This window comes from Manihot esculenta, chromosome 13, assembly GCF_001659605.2.
Source record: "Manihot esculenta cultivar AM560-2 chromosome 13, M.esculenta_v8, whole genome shotgun sequence".
Classification (NCBI taxonomy): Eukaryota; Viridiplantae; Streptophyta; class Magnoliopsida; order Malpighiales; family Euphorbiaceae; genus Manihot; species Manihot esculenta.
Window position 1 is genome coordinate 22,204,646 of NC_035173.2, and position 19,928 is coordinate 22,224,573.

The 19,928-nt window shown below is 36.6% G+C and overlaps 1 protein-coding gene across 2 annotated transcripts; it reads left to right on the forward strand.

The window, feature by feature from the left end:
- Positions 1-1,003: 1,003 nt before the first annotated feature.
- Positions 1,004-11,639, forward strand: LOC110630220 (protein CELLULOSE SYNTHASE INTERACTIVE 1). Of its 2 annotated transcripts, none has more exons than XM_021777592.2 (9): positions 1,004-1,158; positions 1,567-1,707; positions 1,800-1,957; positions 2,679-2,752; positions 3,382-6,442; positions 6,661-9,205; positions 10,172-10,626; positions 11,068-11,184; positions 11,279-11,639. In XM_021777592.2, exons 3-9 carry the CDS (start codon positions 1,955-1,957, stop codon positions 11,444-11,446), a joined length of 6,423 nt encoding a protein of 2,140 aa, XP_021633284.1. In that variant the 5' UTR covers positions 1,004-1,158; positions 1,567-1,707; positions 1,800-1,954; the 3' UTR covers positions 11,447-11,639. The 2 variants fall into 2 exon arrangements, with proteins under 2 accessions (XP_021633284.1, XP_021633285.1); XM_021777593.2 differs by having other exon boundaries at positions 1,567-1,619.
- Positions 11,640-19,928: the final 8,289 nt, after the last annotated feature.

Sequence of the window (19,928 nt, forward strand, 5' to 3'; positions counted from 1 at the left end):
TTATTAGTATGTCTTGTAATTTAAAATAATTTATTAATATAAAAAATTTTAAAAAATAATATAATTTAAATAAATAAAATAAAATTAAAATAGCTATCGGCGGTGAAAACAGCTCCATTCGTAGAGCTGATTCAAAATACAATTAACACCCACATCAATTGCCTATAAACTATGGGTTGATTATTTAAATATTTGGATACCCATCAACTAACATATTCATAGAAATATGTTTATAGCTTTATCTTTTTAGGCACTTTAATAGTCATTTTGTTTAAAATAAAATAATATTTTTTTTACAAAAACTAATTAAATTTTAAGAAATTTATTTTAATTTTTTAAGTAAATTTATTTTCATAATCAATTAAATTATAAAAATATATTATGCTGTTTATTATAATTTTATTTTATGAATTTAAAAAAATCTAATATATATTTAAAAAATGTTAACAACTTTAAAACATAGAGATAATAATATATTTTTTTATACATAATAGAATTAAAAATATATTTAATGTAATTTTATTATATTAATATATAAAAAATTATATTTATAGATATAAATATAACTTAATGATAAACTTGCACTCCGAAATTTAGCCAGATGAAAAGTGCATCTTAATAGATTTGAGAGGTATAAAGTTCTACTCCCCCAATCACCTATTTTAAAAAAAAAAAAAAATTTAATGATAAACTTTCTTATTTAATTTAATAAATTATCTTAAAAATTAATTATAATTACAATAAATTAAAATAATAAACTTTATTATTATTTTTTTTAAAATAAGAATTAAAAATTGAGAGAGTAGAATTTAGACCCTCAAATTTATTTAAATATACTTCCCATCAAATTAAATCTATAAAAAATTTTATTATTTAAAATTAAAAATTTTCAGGAATATAATTAAATGCTAAATTATGATCTTTTCTAGTAAATATGCGATATTATTATTATTATTATTATTATTATTATTACAAGTAAAAATAAATATCTTTATTTCTCCCTCTCAATTTGCCTTTTATCAGCAGCTTCTTCATGCTCCCTCATTCTCTACGGTACCTTTAGATGCATTCTTCTTCTTATTCATTATTTCTCTGTGTTTATGTGTGTTGTCCTTGGCTCGGCATTGATGAGGATTTGTCCTTTCTGCGAAATTTGAGGTGCTCATTCATAACTTTTGTGTGTTTGGATTCTTGTAAATCTCTTGTTAGATTCATTCCCTTTTCTGTTTTGGTTAACTCATTTCAGTGAATATTGAAAATTGAAGTGTTTTGGAGCTCTTGGATTTACTAATTCGATCTAATGTTTGTTTCACTGAATTCTCTTCGGAGTTCACTTCAATCTGTTTCCCAAAATGTCGCTTCTTTCCGATTCAATTCTGTTTCACTATCTGTTTTGTTACTGTGAAAGCTGTGAAGTTTCATTGCTTTTATTTATTTATTTATTTTAGAAAGGAAAGTCAAGCTTAGAATTCAGTATTGGATTACTATAATTTTCTGAGCAAAGAACGGCGCTTTTTGGAAATGTAAGCTAAGGCAGAGTTATTGATCTGTGTGCTATTGGTCCAGGACAATTGAACTCGAGCAATTCAATGGTGTGGCACTCTCCAAGATGCGAAATGGTTTGAGTCAGATTCAAGTTTCTGTGGCTAACATCATATACACACGACTTATGCTCTTCTTCTTCCTAGTGATATGATTTCATTTAGAGTGATTACCAATCTGATCTGGCATTTTTATATGGTTATTATTATTATTATTATTTTTGTTTTTCACTTGGGCTTTTGTTTTGTTCTTTGCAGGGGAATTTGATTTTTTGAATAAGGTAGATCTGGAGTGGGGCGCAGTGTTTGATTGATTGACCTTTTTCTTTTTGGGATCTTAGTGCAGTAAGCTGGCAGCTACACTGGCTTGGAGGTTTGCTGCCAGCAATGGCAGCAGCCTTGCTACTAATGACATGGTAATTAATTCTGCTTGTATTCATTTCTTTATGAGAATGATACATTGAAAAATTTATTGCAAACATTGATTTTTGTATGCCCATTTCTGACTATGAATGGGATAGGTCATAGGCTAGATTCCGTTGTCCTTGTTGCTGATTAATATGTTTAGTTCTGTTGGATGCTACTGATGTTGTTGGTATAGATTTCAAATCAATGGTGCTTCTGAATCTGAAGGTGTTTCTTCCTTCTTCCTTCTTCTGACAAGCTATTGATAGAGTTATCAGTGAAAACATATTATGCAAATTAGTGACCTTGTGTTGCTCTATGTGCTTCTTTATGGCTCTTTCAGTGGACCTGTAGAGCTACTTAAACTGTAGCAATATTTTAGTACAAATGTAATATCAGGAAAGGTTAGATTAAAAAAAAAGTATAAGGGTAATGGTACTAATTATTTTAAGTGATGTACTAATACTATATGTGATAAGTGAACATCCATAACTCTTCCATAAACACTCTTCCCTCCTCTCTCTCTCTCTCTCTGTGTGTGTGTGTGTGTGTGTGTGTTTGTAGTATTAACATCTCACCCATGTCTATTTTTGAACTTCCATTGTTGAGAAAACTAATTTGGAATTGAAATTTCATGTTGCTTCCTATACTTTCTATTTATGTTGGATAAACAATGAATTAATTTTTTTTTTTGACTTCGCGCAACTGGCATTCTCTTCTTCATAATTGCAGGAAAAAAATGTTGATGGAAAATTTCTAGATTCTGAGTCCCCAACTCCACATTCAACTATGAAGATGGGTTTGAGGTGAGTTCACATTTTGCTCATGCAATGTATAAGATCTGCTGCTTTGATCATTAGGTGCAGCTCATAATGCTGTGATAATGGGCACAGGCTATTTTTTGGCATTTTCCCTTGAGGAAGGATTGTATTAGTGCTAATAGCTGCCTTTCTATGAGGAAAGGCCTTCGTTTAAAAAAAAATTATAATTACGGAAAGTTTGCATAAGAAGATTTGTATCCGCTGGTTGCTTCTAAGTTCCATTTTTTACCATAAATGAAGAACCATCTACCTTTCAGTTTCAGAGTTCCCTATTGTTGAATATGTGCACTTTCTGGTGCATTTTGATTGATTTTGACCAGTACTTCATCTGGACCCAAAAAATGGCACAGTAAATGTTGGAAGGTTCAAATGGAATGCGGCTAATAATTATGGTTCATGCTTGCTAAATCTTAAATACTGGGAAGTTCTTTGTTTGCAACCTGGAAGAAGTAAATAAATAATTTTTTTCCCTTATCATTAGCTTTTCTAGAGTTAGCTAATAGTAGTTATTTTCCTCATCATGACTCATAAGATCAATTAGGATGAATTTTCTTGTAGGGTAGGACAGATGACAATTCTTTCTCTGTTTTCTTACTCTTTTCAATCATGTACAGGGACCGTAGTAGTAGTAGCATGGAGGATCCAGATGGCATATTAGCAAGTGTTGCACAATGCATTGAACAGTTGCGGCAGAGTTCTGCTTCTGTACAAGAGAAAGAATATTCTTTGAGGCAGTTGTTAGAACTTATTGAAACACGGGAAAATGCTTTCAGCGCTGTTGGATCTCACTCTCAAGCAGTTCCAGTGCTTGTTTCTCTTCTCAGATCAGGATCACTTGGAGTGAAGATACATGCTGCTACTGTTTTAGGATCTCTGTGCAAGGAGAATGAGCTAAGGGTAAAAGTCTTGCTTGGAGGATGCATTCCACCATTACTGGGTCTCCTCAAGTCAAGTTCTGTAGAAGGTCAAATTGCAGCGGCAAAGACATTATATGCTGTTTCTCAGGGTGGTGCTAGAGATCATGTTGGATCAAAAATTTTTTCAACTGAAGGAGTTGTGCCGGTGCTCTGGGAGCTGCTTCAGAAAGGGCTCAAGACTGATAACTTGGTTGATAACTTGTTGACTGGAGCGCTAAAAAACCTCTCAAGCAGCACTGAGGGATTTTGGTCTGCAACAATACAGGCTGGAGGAGTAGATATACTTGTGAAGTTGCTCACAACTGGACAGTCAGGCACTCAAGCTAATGTCTGCTTTCTTCTTGCTTGTATGATGATGGAGGATGAAACAATTTGTTCTAAGATATTGGCAGAACAGGCCACTAAACAACTGCTTAAGCTATTAGGACCTGGTAATGAAGCTTCTGTTAGAGCAGAAGCTGCAGGTGCTCTTAAGTCTCTTTCTGCTCAGTGTAAAGAAGCAAGACGAGAGATAGCCAATTCTAATGGTATTCCCGCCTTGATAAATGCCACGATAGCTCCCTCAAAAGAATCCATGCAGGGTGAGTATGCCCAAGCCTTACAGGAGAATGCCATGTGTGCTCTTGCAAATATTTCTGGTGGTTTATCATATGTAATCTCAAGCCTTGGTCAAAGCCTTGAATCATGTTCTTCACCTGCCCAGACTGCTGACACCTTAGGGGCTTTAGCTTCAGCTCTGATGATATATGATAACAATGCTGAATCCACTAGGGCATCAGATCCTGTGATTATTGAGCAGACTTTGGTTAAACAGTTCAATCCTCGTCTACCATTTCTTGTTCAGGAATGTACTATTGAAGCATTAGCCAGTTTGTATGGAAATGCCATACTGTCCATTAAACTTGCAAATTGTGAAGCAAAACAATTGCTTGTTGGTTTGATCACAATGGCGACCAATGAAGTTCAGGATGAGCTTATAAGAGCACTTCTCACCCTTTGCAACAGTGAGGGCAGCCTGTGGCATGCACTTCAAGGCCGTGAAGGGGTTCAGCTATTGATATCTCTTCTTGGGCTTTCATCAGAGCAACAGCAAGAATGTGCAGTTGCATTGCTTTGCCTTTTATCTAATGAAAATGATGAAAGTAAGTGGGCCATAACTGCTGCTGGTGGTATTCCTCCTCTGGTTCAAATTCTAGAGACTGGATCTGCTAAAGCCAAGGAAGATTCTGCCACAATCCTTAGGAACCTATGCAATCACAGTGAAGACATACGTGCATGTGTTGAAAGTGCTGATGCTGTTCCTGCATTGCTGTGGCTACTCAAGAATGGGAGCTCCAATGGAAAGGAAATTGCAGCAAAGACTTTAAATCATTTAATCCATAAATCTGATACAGCAACTATCAGCCAGCTTACTGCATTGTTAACCAGTGAACTACCTGAATCAAAAGTGTATGTTCTGGATGCTTTAAGAAGTATGCTGTCTGTGGTTCCCTTGAGTGATATATTACGGGAAGGCAGTGCTGCAAATGATGCAATAGAGACAGTGGTTAAGTTACTAAGCTCTACTAAAGAAGAGTCTCAAGCAAAGTCTGCCTCAACTTTGGCTGGAATTTTCGAAGTCAGAAAGGACTTGCGAGAGAGTGTTATTGCTGTTAAAACTCTTTGGTCAGTGATGAAATTGCTAAATGTTGAATCTGAAAACATCTTAGTGGAGTCGTCTCATTGCCTTGCTGCCATATTTCTGTCAATTAAAGAGAACCGAGATGTGGCTGCTGTTGCTCGAGATGCATTGTCTTCCTTAGTTATGCTTACCAACTCTTCAGCTTTGGAAGTTGCAGAGAAGGCAACATGTGCACTGGCAAATCTTATTTTGGACGGTGAAGCTTCAGAGAAAGCTGTTCCTGAAGAGATTATTCTGCCTGCAACTAGAGTTTTGCGTGAGGGCACAGAGTCTGGAAAGACTCATGCAGCAGCAGCAATTGCTCGTCTGCTTCATTCTCGTAGAATTGATTATGCCATAACTGATTGTGTTAATCGGGCTGGATCTATCCTAGCACTAGTTTCATTTTTGGAATCTGCTAATGGAGGATCTGTTGCCTCATCAGAGGCACTAGATGCACTAGCTATTCTGTCAAGGTCAGAAGGAGCCAATGGGCACATTAAACCAGCATGGGCAGTTTTAGCTGAATTCCCAAGAAGTATTACCCCAATAGTTTCATCCATTGCAGATGCAACACCCTTGTTGCAGGATAAAGCTATTGAAATAGTGTCAAGATTATGTCGAGATCAGCCTGTTGTTTTAGGGGACACAATTATTGCTGCCACTGGATGTATATCATCAGTTGCTAGAAGGGTGATCAATTCCACAAACAAAAAGGTCAAAATTGGGGGATCTGCACTTCTTATTTGTGCTGCAAAAGTTAGTCATCAGAGAGTGATGGAGGATCTTAATCAATCAAACTCATGTGCTTATCTTATTCAATCGCTTGTCGTAATGCTTAATTCTGCAGAGCCTTCTACTTTGGGAACTCAAGGTGATGATGGCAAGGAGGTCATTAGCATCTACAGGCATACTACAGAAGCAGCTGGAAATGGTGAATCCAATACTGGAACAGCAGTAATTTATGGTTATAATTTAGCTATTTGGCTACTGTCTGTACTTGCTTGTCATGATGAGAGAAGTAAAACTGTGATAATGGAGGCTGGAGCAGTTGAAGTCCTCACGGACAGGATCTCACATTGTTTGCAATATAGTCAGGTCAGGTTTCCTTCTATTTTTTATTTTTTCAAATAAAAGACAGTTAAACCTTCTTGTATTTAACATTTGCCTAGAGGATCTAAATTCTGAGATCTGCAATTTAGTATTGGACTAAAGTAACAATGTCCACACATAGTTCCATATTTTGCAGTATTGAAATCAGTTTACAATCTTATTTCCATTAAATGTGCTCTGCTCCTCTATGTTTATTGATGCAGACTGATTTTAGTGAAGATAGCAGCATATGGATTTGTGCTTTATTGCTTGCAATTCTGTTTCAAGATAGAGATATCATTCGAGCACATGCAACCATGAAATCTATACCGGTACTTGCAAATTTGTTGAAGTCAGAGGAGGCTGCAAACAGATATTTTGCTGCTCAAGCAATTGCAAGTCTAGTCTGCAATGGTAGCAGGGGCACTCTTTTGTCTGTTGCCAATTCAGGGGCTCCAGGTGGCCTTATCTCTTTACTTGGTTGTGCTGATGTTGATATATCTGACCTTCTGGAAATATCAGAGGAGTTTGCTTTGGTGCGTTATCCAGACCAAGTTGCCCTTGAGAGGTTGTTCAGGGTTGAAGACATAAGGGTTGGAGCTACTTCTCGAAAAGCCATACCTGCCCTGGTTGATCTACTTAAGCCAATTCCAGATCGCCCTGGAGCACCTTTTCTTGCTCTAGGGCTGCTGATCCAACTTGCAAAAGACTGTCCACAAAATAAGATTGTAATGGTAGAATCAGGGGCTCTGGAAGCCCTGACAAAATATCTTTCACTTGGTCCCCAAGATGCAACTGAAGAAGCTGCAACTGATCTGTTAGGGATCCTATTTAGCAGTGCTGAAATTCGGAGACATGAATCTGCATTTGGTGCTGTTAGTCAACTCGTGGCAGTCTTACGTTTGGGTGGAAGAGGTGCAAGGTTTAGTGCTGCTAAAGCATTGGAAAGCCTGTTTTCTACTGATCATATCAGGAACGCAGACAATGCCCGGCAAGCTGTCAAACCCTTGGTGGAGATCCTTAATACTGGTGTGGAGAAAGAACAGCATGCTGCTAGTGCTGCACTGATTAGGTTATTGAGTGAAAACCCATCACGAGCCCTTGCGGTTGCAGATGTTGAGATGAATGCAGTTGACGTCCTTTGCAGGATTCTCTCCTCAAATTCTTCAATGGAGCTGAAAGGGGATGCTGCAGAGTTATGTGGTGTTCTTTTTGGAAATACACGAATCAGGTCCACAATGGCTGCAGCACGCTGTGTTGAACCTCTGGTTTCTCTCCTTGTTTCTGAGTTCAGTCCTGCTCAACATTCAGTTGTCCGTGCACTGGATAAACTTGTTGATGATGAGCAGCTGGCTGAACTAGTTGCTGCACATGGTGCAGTTATTCCTCTTGTTGGCCTTCTCTATGGTAGGAATTTCATGCTTCATGAGGCTATTTCTAGAGCATTAGTGAAGTTGGGGAAAGACAGGCCTGCTTGCAAAATGGAAATGGTAAAAGCTGGAGTAATTGAAGGCATACTTGATATTCTCCATGAAGCACCAGATTTTCTGTGTGCTTCATTTGCAGAATTGCTTAGAATATTGACCAATAATGCTAGTATTGCTAAGGGACCATCTGCTTCAAAGGTAGTTGAGCCTCTTTTCCTCCTACTAACTAGACCAGAATTTGGGCCGGAGGGACAACATAGTGCATTACAGGTTCTAGTGAACATTTTGGAGCATCCACAATGTCGTACTGACTACAACCTCACTGCTAACCAAGCTATTGAACCACTTATCCCGTTGCTTGATTCTCTGGCTCCAGCAGTTCAGCAGTTGGCAGCAGAGCTTCTATCACATCTACTCCTGGAAGAACATCTTCAGAAGGATCCAGTGACACAGCAAGTAATTGGTCCCCTTGTACGAGTTCTTGGTTCTGGCATACACATATTGCAGCAGAGAGCTGTTAAAGCTCTTCTTAGCATTGCACTCACATGGCCAAATGAAATTGCAAAAGAAGGAGGTGTAAGTGAGTTATCCAAAGTGATTTTGCATGCTGATCTTTCTCTTCCTCATGCCTTGTGGGAATCTGCTGCTTCAGTATTAGCTAGCATTCTGCAATTTAGTTCTGAATTTTATTTGGAAGTACCTATTGCTGTGTTGGTAAGGTTGCTTCATTCTGGCTCAGAAAGCACAACCATTGGTGCACTAAATGCTCTTCTGGTGTTAGAAAGTGACGATGGAACTAGTGCTGAAGCAATGGCTGAAAGTGGCGCCATAGAAGCTCTTTTGGAACTTCTCAGAAGTCATCAATGCGAGGAAACAGCTGCAAGGCTATTGGAGGTATTACTCAACAATGTGAAAATCAGAGAATCAAAAGCTACTAAATCTGCAATCTTGCCCTTATCCCAGTACCTGCTGGATCCACAAACACAAGCCCAGCAAGCAAGGCTACTGGCAACTTTGGCACTTGGAGATCTATTCCAAAATGAGGGGTTGGCTCGAAGTACTGATGCAGTTTCAGCTTGCCGCGCTCTAGTGAATGTGCTTGAAGAGCAGCCTACAGAGGAAATGAAAGTCGTGGCTATATGTGCTTTGCAGAACCTGGTTATGTACAGCCGGTCTAACAAAAGAGCAGTGGCAGAAGCTGGTGGTGTTCAGGTTGTATTGGATCTGATTGGTTCAAGTGATCCAGATACGTCTGTCCAGGCTGCAATGTTTGTTAAACTTCTCTTCTCCAATCACACTATTCAAGAGTATGCATCCAGTGAAACTGTCAGAGCTATAACTGGTAATTTCATTATAGTTCCCATGCATAATTGGGCAACATTTTGGAGAATTTCCAAATCACATTGCAAAATTCTTGTTTTTAAATCCCAACTAAATAACTTAATTAAAGAAACTAATCCATATTAAACTGAAAATTGATGGTTCACTCCAACTGTAGATATTATTTGTGGTATAAGTACACATGTCCAATGTAATTGTAGTATAGTTTAATAGTATCAACTAAATTATTCTAAATGTATTAATATTTAATAATGCAATTATTTAATATGCAAATATATGTTGTGGATTGCATTTCCAATCTCATCATTTTAGCTTTGGCTTTTTAAATTTTGGCTCTGTAATAAAAAGCTCTCATATAACTGCTCTTTCATGTCGAAATCAGAAATTAGTTTATGTGAAGAAAAGAAAAATCAAATTTTCTTGACATGCAATGGCAAAAATAAAGTGTAGTGTTTTTCATGGAGAATTTGCATTAATATTTGATACAGAGGTTTCGTTGGATTTTTATTTCATTAAGTTGCTTGTAAGTTCAGGGAACACCTTTGATCGAACTTCCAGGAAATTAATTTGAAATCTTATTAATCACCCTTAAAAACAATAACTGTATGACCAGGTAACTTGTTCCAGACAGATGAAAAAGAGGAGACATGGTGGTTTATGTATTTTTGAAATTTTTCCTTATGTGTACAACATTTCCTTTTGTCATATGCAGGCAGCATATTCTGTAACGTTCTGTTCTTTTTTTGCATGGAGGTATTGTTTGCATAATGATAAATGTTTTAAGTTGCCTAATATGTTGAAGATACCTGAAACATCGTAAGCAGTCAGTGGAGTAGCCAAGCTAGATTAGTTGGTTTTGCAAATTAGTTCACCTTTTCAGTTTTGATTCTGTTAATAATGCTTCAGCATCAGCATGCTCTCCCCTCTTTTTCAAATTTTCCGGTAACTTTCTGTTTTGGTCTTGCAGCTGCTATTGAAAAAGATTTATGGGCCACTGGAGCTGTGAATGATGAGTATCTAAAATCTCTAAATTCTCTCTTCAGCAACTTCCCACGCCTGAGAGCTACTGAGCCTGCAACACTAAGCATACCACATTTGGTTACATCCCTCAAGACAGGTTCAGAAGCAACTCAAGAAGCAGCCTTGGATTCACTTTTTCTTATGAGGCAAGCTTGGTCAGCATGCCCAGCTGAAGTTTCAAGAGCTCAATCCCTTGCTGCTGCAGATGCTATCCCCTTGTTGCAATACTTGATTCAGTCTGGCCCACCACGATTTCAGGAGAAGGCTGAATTCTTGCTGCAGTGTTTGCCTGGTACATTGGTAGTTATTATCAAGCGTGGAAATAACATGAAGCAATCAGTGGGAAACCCAAGTGTATATTGCAAACTAACGCTCGGCAACACTCCTCCACGACAAACAAAGGTAAGATGCTTTTAAGTATTTATCCTCATCTTTTTTAGAATATAGGTTTTGATTTCATTATTTTTATGTGTTTGGCTAAATAAAGCTTTGTTAATGAAATATGAACATAACATGGACAAAGCCTTTGCATGATAAATTTCAGCTAGAACTCATCGTCATGATATCTTGTTTTTACCAGACAGCGAGATATTTTCCAAGTCCAGAAACACATTACCAAAAATTGCTACCTAAACTGGCATCAATTTATACAAACTTCAAAATGCCACCTAAAAACTGGCCTCCAATTTATTGCCAAACTGTTGTTTGAGAACTTGAAACTGAACCATCTGAGAAACTTTAGCCTAAAACTGATGTAGCGTAATTTATCATTGTTTTAATCCTCTTTCAGTAAAACTCGCCGTTTTTGCTTCTTTGCTTACAAATGAACTACATGCTTGTCAGGTTGTTTCAACTGGCCCTAACCCAGAGTGGGATGAGAGCTTTTCATGGTCCTTTGAGAGTCCTCCAAAAGGCCAGAAGCTTCATATTTCTTGCAAAAATAAGAGCAAAATGGGGAAGGTACTCCACTGGAATATAGATGTTCTTGAAATCCCACTTTTTTTTTACCTTCTCTTATTAGTTAACCTCTTCATTTCTTTCGATCTGATGACAGAGTTCTTTTGGAAAAGTAACAATCCAGATTGATCGGGTTGTAATGCTAGGAGCAGTTGCTGGGGAGTATACTCTGTTGCCTGAAAGCAAAAGTGGACCTTCAAGGAATTTGGAAATTGAATTCCAGTGGTCTAACAAACCCACTAACAATGATGCACCCACAGATTGAATTATACATATACTATAACTTCCATGTCCAAATTTGAATCATTTATCATTTTGGTGTAAATAGTATGTAAAAGATTTTGAATTTTGTAGGCGTTTGCCATAAGTTAAAAAAAAAAAAAAAAGTAATTTGTTCAAATGTATTATTTGATAGTGCTTATAATTTCTGGAATCATATGTGCAGTTGAATTCTTGTAGTTGTTCTTATGTGAATTTTTTTTTTTTTTTTTGTCAAAGTTGTTAGGAGAATTGTGTGCATGCCAATTTGAGAGGAAAATAATGGTGTTCATATCGGCCTTGTACTTTTCACCAATGTTCAAATACATTTAAAATAAGCGCTATTTATTTTTGTTTGTTTGACATTGTAATTGGGATGTCGAAACGGCTCTTTGAGAAAAAAAATCTTCTCTTTTGTGTTGTTTAGTGATTTTAGAATTAAAACTTTATCAAATTTAATTTAGATATTTTTATAATTTCAATAATTTATAATAATTTAATATTTATAATTTTTAATATTTATATCAATTTAATTCTTTTAATTTGAATTGATTTTTTTAATTAAGAATTTATTAATAAAATAACTATTTTATTAAAATGAAAATTCAGAGATTAAATTATTTACTATTAAATAAATAGAGACTAAGTCGTACATTTTACTAAACCTCAACAACTACAATTTAAATTACCCTTTAAAAATCTAATGCTTAGTAGAATAGTAAAAGAGATTACTTCTAAATATCACTAAAAAAAAAAAAATTCTAATTATAAAATGGTGCTTATTTATAAGTATAATTATTTTTTAAAACAATTGCAAAACAAAAATAAGTAAATACGATGAAAAAAGTTCTCCTACAATTCACTAAGCTGATCGATTAAGCTCTAACATTAGGATATAGCATACCTTACCCTATACGGAATATTATGTTATACCTTACACCATACGGAATATGATACGCAATACCTAAGTCTACAACTTAGGAAACATCTCACAAATAAACCATATGTATACGTTAGAATAGTTAGCTCTTCAGAACCATGGCCCAGAAAGATGAATAGCAAATTGTGTTTTCATTACTACTTTTTAGTAAACTAATTAAAATTCACTATTACAAGAAATTATAATTAAAAGATAAAAAAAAATAAGTGTCTCCTAGTGCACTTAAACTATAATTTCAATCGTGACTAATTACTCATTCTATAATAAATTTTAATCATTTATCTAAACATTTTCAAATTTAAACTATCAAATTTCCTTCTATAAAAATATATATTTGAAAATTTTTAATATATTTATGAAAAATTTTAAAATACTATGAGTTCTATTGAGCTTTTACTACAATATATTTATTTATGTATGCGATCAAAATTACTAATATTTAAAATGAGAGAATACTATGCTTTTTTTTAAAAGTATTTTATACTATGTTTCTTCTACGTATTTTTTAAATATTATTAAAATTATTAATTTTTAAAACATGACCCAACCCTATAGGCCGAATTAACACTAGAACTTGAATTGATATAAAATCCTCAAACGTGGGTAGTAAATATCAAATCACATCAAATTTAAAATTTAGCAAAAAGAAAAAAAAACTTAAAATCAATTAAACGGATAAAGTTTCGCCATAACTGGATATATTAATTGGGAGAAAACTCATCCATATGAATAAAATCTAACAATTTAGGGAGGTGAGCTCATTTCGTAATCCACAATATTCTCAAATAATAAAAATAATAATGGTAAGAGTTCAACTCTAAAAAAAAAATCCAATATCAGAGAGATATATAAGTTGAAATAAAGATTTCTATAACCTAGAATACCCTCGATAGTCACTGTGAAATTCTATAGTTAAAATTTTAAATATCAAAATATAATAAAAATGTAAATAATCTTGCAAGAAAGAATTTACAGATTAATATAAAAAAAATACACTTATCATCTGAAAATTTTTTTTGAATATGAGTGAGCATTCTACTAAATGAGTATGGACATTAATTGTAATCATAAATTCTATAATTGTCTAATACTAATGCAATCCTACTAATGAAAATTTATCAATCAATTAATCACACAATATTTACATAAAAAGATAAATTAGAGCCACTCACACACTTATCCAAAAAAATAAATATTGGGAACCGACCTTATATATCGGCTCTCTCAATCGAATACGTTCACTTGAACCATTTTGTAAAAGTTAGCGAAATATAGCGCCGTACCTATCCTGCAGTGGCAAGCATAAGCAAAATATAGCGTCGTCCCTATCCTGCCTATCGATATCCTTGAGAGTCTGCAAGATAATGCGTTGTATATAAAAACTCCAACTTATCCCCAAAGCAGCGCAACACAAAATAAATAATGAAAAGAGTAGAGGATGCTCCTAACATATCAACTAGGTACATAAATAATATAAGTGATGTATGAGCATATTAGATAAATATAAATATTATTAAATTTACAAAGATAATTAATATCCAACTTACAAAATGGGGTGACTTGTCGTCTAACATTTGAAAATGGTGGAGAAACTATAATATGGACTTCTTTTGGAGGTCAGTTCTGGAGCCTGCGCATCCAGACCAAAATTGCAGTCCCAAGCCTAGTAGAATTTATTTAAAATTAAGATACCTACATGAAGCCCATAACACCATTGATAAGAATATATTTTTGTTTCATAAAAAAACATGACTCTAAGGGCTCGAAAACTCACTGCTAAACTTATAGGTCTCTAAAATTTTTCGATGTTGAAAAATTATGAAATTAGTATCCACGCGAAGCTCTTGACGAGTATGACATGCTGGTAACTTTAAATTTTTAATAGCATATCTAGTTTGGGTGAAATCTCAAGAGAAAAGTAAAAGGGTCATAAACTTTGAATGCTCAATTTGTACAAATCGAGCGATGAAGATAGACAAGATTAGTATCTATATGAAGCTCAGTGAGGAGAAGAATCAAAAGAGTCCAACTTTGCCGAAAATGGTGGCCGGGGGTCGGAAAAGTCAAGAGAAAACCAATGAGATGGAAAAGGAAAGAAAAAGAAAAGAAAAAAAAGAAAGAAGAAATGAGGTGGGGGAGGACGTCGCACAGGAGAGGTGAAAAGGAGGTGAGCCTGGTTCGATTCAATGGATCTATGGATCTATTTGATTGATTTGATTTGATCAGTCCGATCTAATCAGTTTGATTCGACCGATCTGATTTTTTTTTTTTGAATTTTTTGTAACTTTATTTTTAACCTTTTTGCTCTGCAACTGTAAATGAGTTTAAAAAAATTTGTAAACTTCGTAGAAGTCCAAAAAAATTATAAAACATATAAGAAAAATAAAACTTACTACGTGGTCTTTAAATAATTTAAAATAAATTCTCAAAATTATATACAATAAAATATAAAATCTCAAAAATTAAAAAGTTAGAAAATTTCCAAGAAGTTTCATAATAAGTTCAAATTTAAAATACCAAATTGTTATATTGATAATAATAAGATAAATAAATAAAAAAAGTTTGGGACGTTACATTCTTCCCTCCTTAAGGAAATTTGTACTCGAATTTAAAATAAGGAGATATAAAGTGGACTAGTTACAAAACATGCTAAGATCACAAGTCAAAACAAGTGAGGATACTTGTTCCACATATCTCTCTTTGACTCCCATGTCCACTCTTCGACAAATTAATTTCTCCATAAGATCTTGAACATTGATATCTGCTTTGACTGAAGTTGACTTATATGTTGATCAACTATGGCTATAGTATGCTCCTCATATAGTTCTCACTGATTTCTATCGAGTCAGGTTGTAACAAGTGCGATGGTTTAGATACGTACTTCCTCAGCATCAATATGTGAAACACAGGATGGATATGTGAAAACTCTTATAGTAACTCCAATCGATAGGTAACTGCCCTAACTCTGTCTATGATTTCAAAGTTCCCACATATCCAGGTGCTAACTTACCTTTCTTTCCAAACCTCATCACTTCCTTTATAAGCGAGACCTTCAGCCTCTTGAGGTCTACATAACTTTTTTATCGACTAAAAGTTATTTTTAATCTTTCTCTAATCAAAGGTATATTTTTTAATATATATTGAACCAAGTCAACATTATGAACTTTAGTTTCACTAATCTCTGTCCAACATAAAAGGATTCTATATTTTCTTCCATATAAAGTCTCATAAGGTGCCGTACTAATAATAGAATGATAACTGTTATTGTAAGTAAACTCCACCAATAGTAATTGAACATCGAAGCAAATCTTCTAATATTTGAATTGTTCTCTCAGATTGTCCATCAGTCTATGGGTGGAAGGCTATACTAAAATTCAACCGAGGGTCAAGTACCTCATGTAGCTTCTTCTGAAATCGAAAGTGAACTGCAGTCCCCTATCTGATATTATAGAAGTTGGAATTCCATGCAATCTAATTATCTCCCAAACATACAACTTAGTATAGTGAGGAATTGAATAGGTCATTTTCATAAGTAAAAAGTGAGCTGACTTAGTCAAGCGATCTACAATTACTCATATAGAGTCATATCCTCTAGTAGTACAGGACAAACTAGACACAAAGTCTATAGTGATCATTTTACATTTCCATTTTGAAATAGGTATCTCTTGTAGTGTCCGTGAAGACCTTTAGTGTTCAAACTTCACTTTCTAACATGTTAAGCATTTGGGCACGAAGTTTGTAATGTCTCTTTTCATGCCATTTTATATCTGCCTTTTACATCATGATACATTTTTATGGATCCAAGGTGAATAGTATAAAGAGTGTAGTGTGCTTCCTACATGATCTCATCTCTTAAGTCATCTACATCAGGCACACATACCCTTGCATTACTAACTAAACCATGTAACCTAATATGTTGCTCATTAAACATAGGGCAATCTCTGGCAAAATGTCCCATTTGTCCACATCTAAAACAACTCCCTGTATTTATTGGACACGACCAATGATGAGTCCTACTACATTGAGAGCAAGGTGCATGTAACAGCTCGGAAACCGGTACCTCTCTGTAACGGTCCAAACTGCTCGGCGATAGGATCCAGATCGGCTTAAGGCTGCCAGAACCCGTAGCAAGTCTAACCTGAACTCCAAACATCCCATACATGATCCGACTCGACTACTAGCTTTTCAATCTTTTTCTGTAAAACTACCAGACTTAACCTTAAAAACAATCAGATATACCAATCTGAAATAGCCCCCAGGGCTTACACCAGTAACTCTGTCCGTAGAGTCACGGGAATCAAACCTGGTCTTCCCTTACGGTCTGATCTTGGATCAAGGGAATCAAACCCTGTCTTCCTTCACAGCCTGGTCTTGGGTCAAGGGAATCAAACCCTGTCTTCCCTCACAGTTATATTTTCACTGGAGTTTTCGAAACACAACATCTATTAAGCCTGGTTTGACTCATTTCTCATCAAGAAACATAAAACACGATACATGCATACACCAGGGATTAAGCAAACACTAGGCAAAGCACATTCTAAACCATAACACACTGACTTACTAGCTATTACATGCCTTTTAATATGTCTCTTTAATTTACATCATGTCCATACTATTCTATTACACAAGCAATCCTTTAGTCAACACTCTGCTGCTTCTGACTTCCCAGCTAACTCTGAACCTGCAAAAACTGGGATTACGGGAAAGGGATGAGCTTCTAAAGCCCAGTGAGTAGAAACACTGAAAACAGTTCATTAATTACACACTTTCATGAAATGCGTCACAACACAAACATTTCACCTCTCGGATTAGACATGACCTCAAAACTCCCTCTGTCGGCACCCGATTCCCGAAGGAACTCACACAGGATTTTCACTACCATGACAGATCGTGGGCTATTGATGTCGCCTTGGTCCAATCCCCACTAACAGAAAATAATGCAATGCACCATATTCGTGATTCTAATGCAATCACCCTAGTACATAACATGGCATCCATGATGCATGAACTATGCTAAAGCATTCCATTTTCTCAGTATAAAAGATTAAGTTTAGTTCTACTCACCTCTGCTCCTCTAGCAGAAAACTGAACTGACCCTGCAACACCTAATACTGGTGACCTCCTCGATCTCTCGGGTCCAATCCTACACAAATGGACTCGAATGAGGTGTCAAACATACTCTGAACAACTCATAAACAACTCTTAAACAACTTTCCAAAACCCCTCAAAAAGCTCCTAGAACAATCACATAAAGCATGCAAAAGAAGGCTGGACAGAACACTTTCGGCGGCAGGTTCGGCGGCCGAATGTCCTCTCCAGAGCCGAAACTCAAGAACCTTCGGCGGCCGAAGCTCTACTTTCGGCAGCCGAACCCTTTCGGAGGCAAGGTTCGGGGGCTGAAAGACACTCCAGAGACGAAAGTCTCTAACCTTCGGCGGCACCTTCGGCGGCCGAATCCCCCTTCCAGAGCCGAACCTCAAAACTCTCGGGGGTGAGCTGTGGCAACCAAAGCCACCTCTCAAGGGGTTCGGCGGCCGAATGCACCTTCGGCTGCCGAACCTGAGTTCATCCAGAACTCAGCTTCGTGCATAACCTAGCTCCTTAATCCATTCCCACACCCAAAACATGCATAACACAACTCCTTAACTTACATATACTCAAGTATATGCACAAAGGGGTCCAAAACTAACTTACAACCCCAACAAAAACAGCAAACAGAACACATAAACAGGCTTTCATCATCAAAACACCAAAAACATACTTTTACCCTTAAACATGCATCTCTACCCATAACTTCCATAAAACCTCTATAAACCCTCAAAAGAAGCTCAGAATCTTCACTTACCTCTTGATAACAAGAAGCTGAACGATCTGAACTCAGAAATCTAGAGCAACTCCCCTTCAAAATTGCCAAACCACCAAACCTTAGCTTTTGAACTTAAAACCTTCAAAACCACATAAAAACTCTTTAAAACTAAGCAAGCTTTGACAAAACCATGAAGATGACTCATGGAGGACGTGGCCTCACCTCAGGAAGTGAAAGGAAAGTGAAACTATCCATTTCACCGACTGGAGGCGCTGATATAGAGGGCTGACTGACTCACCTTCGGCAGCCAAACCTGCATGCAAAACCATGCAACGTTCGGCGGCCGAACCTGAACTTCGGAAGCCGAATCTAGAGCACTTTCAGCGGCCGAACTTTACCTTCGGCGGCTGAACATGGCAAAAGTCCCCATAGTCTTTTCTCTTCAAAACTCATCCTATCTCATGAAAAATCTTTAAAATACTTAAAAACATTTTAGAAACCTATTCTCTTACCCTTCTAGAAAACTCCGACATCCTCGAATTCCACTGGACGGTAAGAATTCCGATGTCTGATCTAGCCGGGTATTACAATCTTTCCCCTTTTAAAAACATTTATCCTCGAATGTTAAAAACAAACAAATAAGCAATCAAGACCTCAACCTACTCCTGAACTCCACAGCTTCCGCTGCGCACTCTGATCCTTATCATTTTTCTCTTCATCTTTTCTCCACTGATCTCTCTTCTAACTTTCACTTTCTAACTCTCAACAGGTGATATTCAAATCCTTGATCTATCTAGGAAAAACACAATCAGCTCTTACTATCTGGTCTACTAGATTAATCCTAACTAGGAATACCTGGTAACCGCTTAAAGTTACTACAAAATCTTAAGAATTCATCCTTCGGTTCCCACAACAACTCTGGAACATTCCAGGGTGAGGTGTTACGTCGGATAAAACCCTTATCTACTCAACCTTTTTACTACTCTTAACTCTCTCTCTCTCTCTCTGCAGGTGCCATCTTGTAGGGGAAGGAAAGAAATGGTTCTGCGTCCAGATACCACTCCTAGTCCAAACTCTGACTCCCTGACAGATGGTAACCCTGACAGCTCGCCTGGAAAACATCTAGTACTCACTAGCAACGGGCACTGAGGCTGATTCCCTGACCGGACTACTAAACTTGCTCACAAGAGCTAGAACCCTCTGACAACCTTTTCCTGAGTAAACGATGAGCCTAACGGGCTGACATTAACTTCTAGGCACCCCTATACTGTCCCCCTAAAGGACTAACTCTGATCCATCCTAGCCTCTGAACTCTGTACTCTCCTACCTTGTCTCTGCAGACACAGGTAGTACTGTGAGTAACTCGCCAATCCGCCCTAGATTGATATCACCAGTCAACTCTAGAACCATAAGGTCAGCTGGATTGCATCTACTCACCACAAACTCTGAACTAAACTGATTGACTGACTCTGCCTCAGATGGATCACACTTAGGTCCACTGACCCAAGGAAAAACACTCTAAACCCGGAAGTCATCAAACCCACTCTATCAACGGCTCACAAACGATAAGGAAAGCGAAACACTAGGGTCCAAAACAAATAGCATACACATCCAAATACTTCCAAGTGAACGTATCTAACGTCACCGTGTTTGATGTGTTAGCTTCCTGCTGAGTCAGGGTGAAGATCCGAGCTAAAGCTAATGGAACTTGCCTCGGGAATCTACTGGAGAAAAGCTAACCCT

What these genes read in the sequence shown, in the direction of transcription:
- LOC110630220 (XM_021777592.2), top strand. An exon ending in AACTGTCAGAGCTATAACTG is followed by an intron (nt 9,206 to 10,171) that starts GTAATTTCATTA and finishes TTGGTCTTGCAG; the next exon opens with CTGCTATTGAAAAAGATTTA. An exon ending in CTCCTCCACGACAAACAAAG is followed by an intron (nt 10,627 to 11,067) that starts GTAAGATGCTTT and finishes CATGCTTGTCAG; the next exon opens with GTTGTTTCAACTGGCCCTAA.